Raw genomic sequence first — 3,141 nt, 5'->3', positions numbered from 1 at the left:
TTTTCTTTGTCCATTACAAAGGTTCATTATTAAAAATAACAAACAAAATTTATAAAATATTTAATTTTAGATTAGTTTCTCTTTCATTATTGTTTTTTAAAATCTGTGAAAAACCTTAATTTCAATAATAAATTCAATTAAATTTTAATTTATGACACAAACAAAAATTATAAAGGACTTTACTTAGAAGTACATGAATCCTAACCTGTACTTGTACCATAGGTAACAAAATGAAGCATATTCATATCTTCCGTGAGTTGAACTGGTCCATCGTATTGACATCATAGGACGATCTTTCCAATTGGAACGAGATATATCAAGAAAGCTATCAACACAAGTGGCTGCATGTCAGGCGGCAATATCTTTTTTCCTTTATCAGCGATACAATCCTATCAACAGTCCATGAAAGGTTTCCGTAATATAATTGCAAGAATAGTTTCAAATGAAATTTATAATTTTTTTATACTTTGAACATGGCCTAATAATAAGTCTATCCTTCAACTGAATAAACGATTGTTTCTACTTTTTTGTAATACGACTCTAATAAATTTACAATTATAACATTATAAAATTTCATTTCAAGAACCTTTTGTTTTTCGTTGTTGATAGCAGCAGTCACATTAGCTTAAGTTCAATAAAGTTCACAAGTTCCATCACAAAGAATTTATTCTAAATCTTCTTTATCCTCTCTTACAATATTTGGTGCTTTTCCAAGAAGTCTTCTTGATACCCAAGATTTTAACTCCTGTATTTATTTTAAATACTTCAGTCAATGAATGGTTCGCTTTTGCTCATTTTGCTAAGGCAAACGTATATTTTCAATTATGAAAATAAACCCCGGCCTTTAAAATTTTGGATGACTTCAAAAATATTTTTTTAATGGTAGCCAGGAATGCTACAACATTTTACAAGCTCAGTCTTTCCTGATCAAGAGGCGAGGCGCAGAGCATTTACTTATGCTAAGTTGTCCATCCGGTTCTGTTGCTGCTACTTGTAAAGATTTTCAAATAATTTTTAAAATAAAATTCTTCTATGTTGTGTCTTTGTTCTTGAAAAGCTTTGCACATAACAAACTACGTTGTTTGGGAAAAAACGTTTTGTTTTGTTGTTTCTATTTTTTTCAAAAAAATGAAATTTGTTACCATAGACCACGAAAATGAACAGAGTGAAGCAGAAGTAATAGTACAAGAACCCAAGAGGAAAAAAAAAAGCAGTTATTTTACCCCAATTGTTTATTACTTTAATGAAAACTATCTATAATTACTAGTCAAAATTGATGAGTCTGCCAAATATAGGTAGGGAGAATAAAAAATGGTGCTGTTTCAAAACGTCAAATATAACTAATTTTTTATTCGGAGCTCTATTTCTTAAAAACTACCAAACAACCCAGAAAACCTAAGAGAGTATCATTTAAAGTAGATTAAATTTGCTAAAATGTAAGCCCTAATAGAGCTATTTACGTTAAATAGTTCTTAAGATATAGCTTTTTAAAAAGTAACATTTCATAAAAATGTTGTACAGAACGTACTGAAAGATCAGTAGTTTGTGAATTTATTTTGAAAAATCTATATCTCTAAAACCATTTAATGTACAGATGTCTATTAGCACTCAAAATAAAGCTATTTTAACGTACTATAAAGTAGTTTCTGACCTTTACCTTCGTAGGAGTAGTAGTTTTCATGATATCCTAAAATAAATTGATTTATAGTTGTTCAGACAAATTTTCATTTCCCAAATTTATATTTATATATGAATATCACAAAAACTACTTCCCCTACGAAGATAAGTGTCATAATCCACTTTATATTAAGTTAAATTTTCTTTATTTTGAGTGTTGGCAGACATATGTGCGTCTTATTAGTCTAGAGATATATATTTTCAATTTTGTGAGTTTATTTTGTCAAATATCATAAAAACTGCTACTTCTACATAGATAAACGTTATTAACTATATTATAGTAAATTTAACTAGCTTTAATTTGAGTGCTGGCAGACATTTGTACATCCAATGGTTTCTGAAATGAAGTTTTTCATAAATCAAACCTATTATCCGAACAACTATAAATAAATTTGGACATACTGGAATATTATTGATTGACCGTGTGTATAGATGAATGGAATGGACCATATTTTTTTTACTATGTTTACTTTACAAATTATTTTCGTTATTGTGGCATAACTGCCGTCCCTACTCCTCCCAATACCAACGGTCACTTTGTTTTTGACTGCCGTCAAAACAGGTATGCATTCTGTCTCATCATTTGATTTGTATTTTTTTTTTTCTTTTTACATCTCTTTATTTGTATTTTCTTTAATATTTCTTCTCTTATCTATCTGTTACTATTACCCTTTTCATTACTATTTACAACCTTTAATTTTTCTTACTTTTTTACATTTTATACCCCTGTTATTTTACACTTATGTTTTTTTCTGTTTTTTTCTTTTTGTAACTATAGTGTTTGTACCTTTTTTAGCCCTGACGAAGCCCTGCAACGTGGGGCGAAACGTTGGCTCAATAAAATAGTATAATTATCTACTATTTGAGATCTTTTTTGACCGCACCCGGACCATATTCCATTCATAAATAAATTTATTTTAGCAAATATCATGAAAACTACTATTCCTACGAAGATAATGGTCATAAACTACTTCATAGTACAATTATTTATCTTTAATTTGAGTGCTATTAGACATTTGTACGTCGAATGGGTTATTGAGATATAGATTCACTAACTACTGATATTTCAGTAAATTTTTATGAAATGTTGCTTTTTAAAAGGGTATATCTCGAGAACTATTGAATGTAAATAGCATTATTATGGCTAATATTTGAACAAATACACTCTTCTTTGAAAAATGCTCTTTTAGATTTTCTAGTGTTGTTGGTAGTTTTTAAGATATAAAGCTCCGAATGAAAAATAAATGTTTTTTTAAGGTTTTGAAACAGCCGCCATTTTTTATCCCCCTACCTATACTTGGCAGACTCATCAGTTTTTGACTAGTAATTATACATAATTTTCATTAAAGTAATCAAAAATTGGGGTGAGATAACTGCCTTTTTTTTCTTCCCGGGTCTTGTTCTATAATAGACTGTACTCTTGCAGTGAACTTTGACCTAAGACACTTGCTTTAGTAATCGATT

The 3,141-nt window shown here is 29.0% G+C and overlaps 1 protein-coding gene across 4 annotated transcripts in view; it reads right to left on the bottom strand.

Annotated features, from left to right (window-relative positions):
- LOC106684099 (latrophilin receptor-like protein A) overlaps positions 1-368 on the bottom strand; it is a 21,009-nt gene extending 20,641 nt beyond the window's left edge. For 3 of the 4 annotated variants that reach the window (XM_067048205.1, XM_067048228.1, XM_067048214.1), the window contains exon 1: positions 206-366. In XM_067048205.1, the coding sequence (XP_066904306.1) occupies positions 206-285 (80 nt within the window). In that variant the 5' untranslated portion in view covers positions 286-366. Of the gene's footprint in view, positions 1-205 lie in introns of all 4 variants that reach the window. The other variant, XM_067048236.1, reaches the window with a different exon arrangement.
- Positions 369-3,141: the final 2,773 nt, after the last annotated feature.

Source organism: Halyomorpha halys, unplaced genomic scaffold (genome assembly GCF_000696795.3).
Source record: "Halyomorpha halys isolate HHAL.00 unplaced genomic scaffold, Hhal_1.1 Scaffold542.1, whole genome shotgun sequence".
Lineage (NCBI taxonomy): Eukaryota > Metazoa > Arthropoda > Insecta > Hemiptera > Pentatomidae > Halyomorpha > Halyomorpha halys.
The sequence above is the reverse complement of the archived record's forward strand: the minus strand, read 5'-3'. Positions and strand labels throughout refer to the sequence as shown.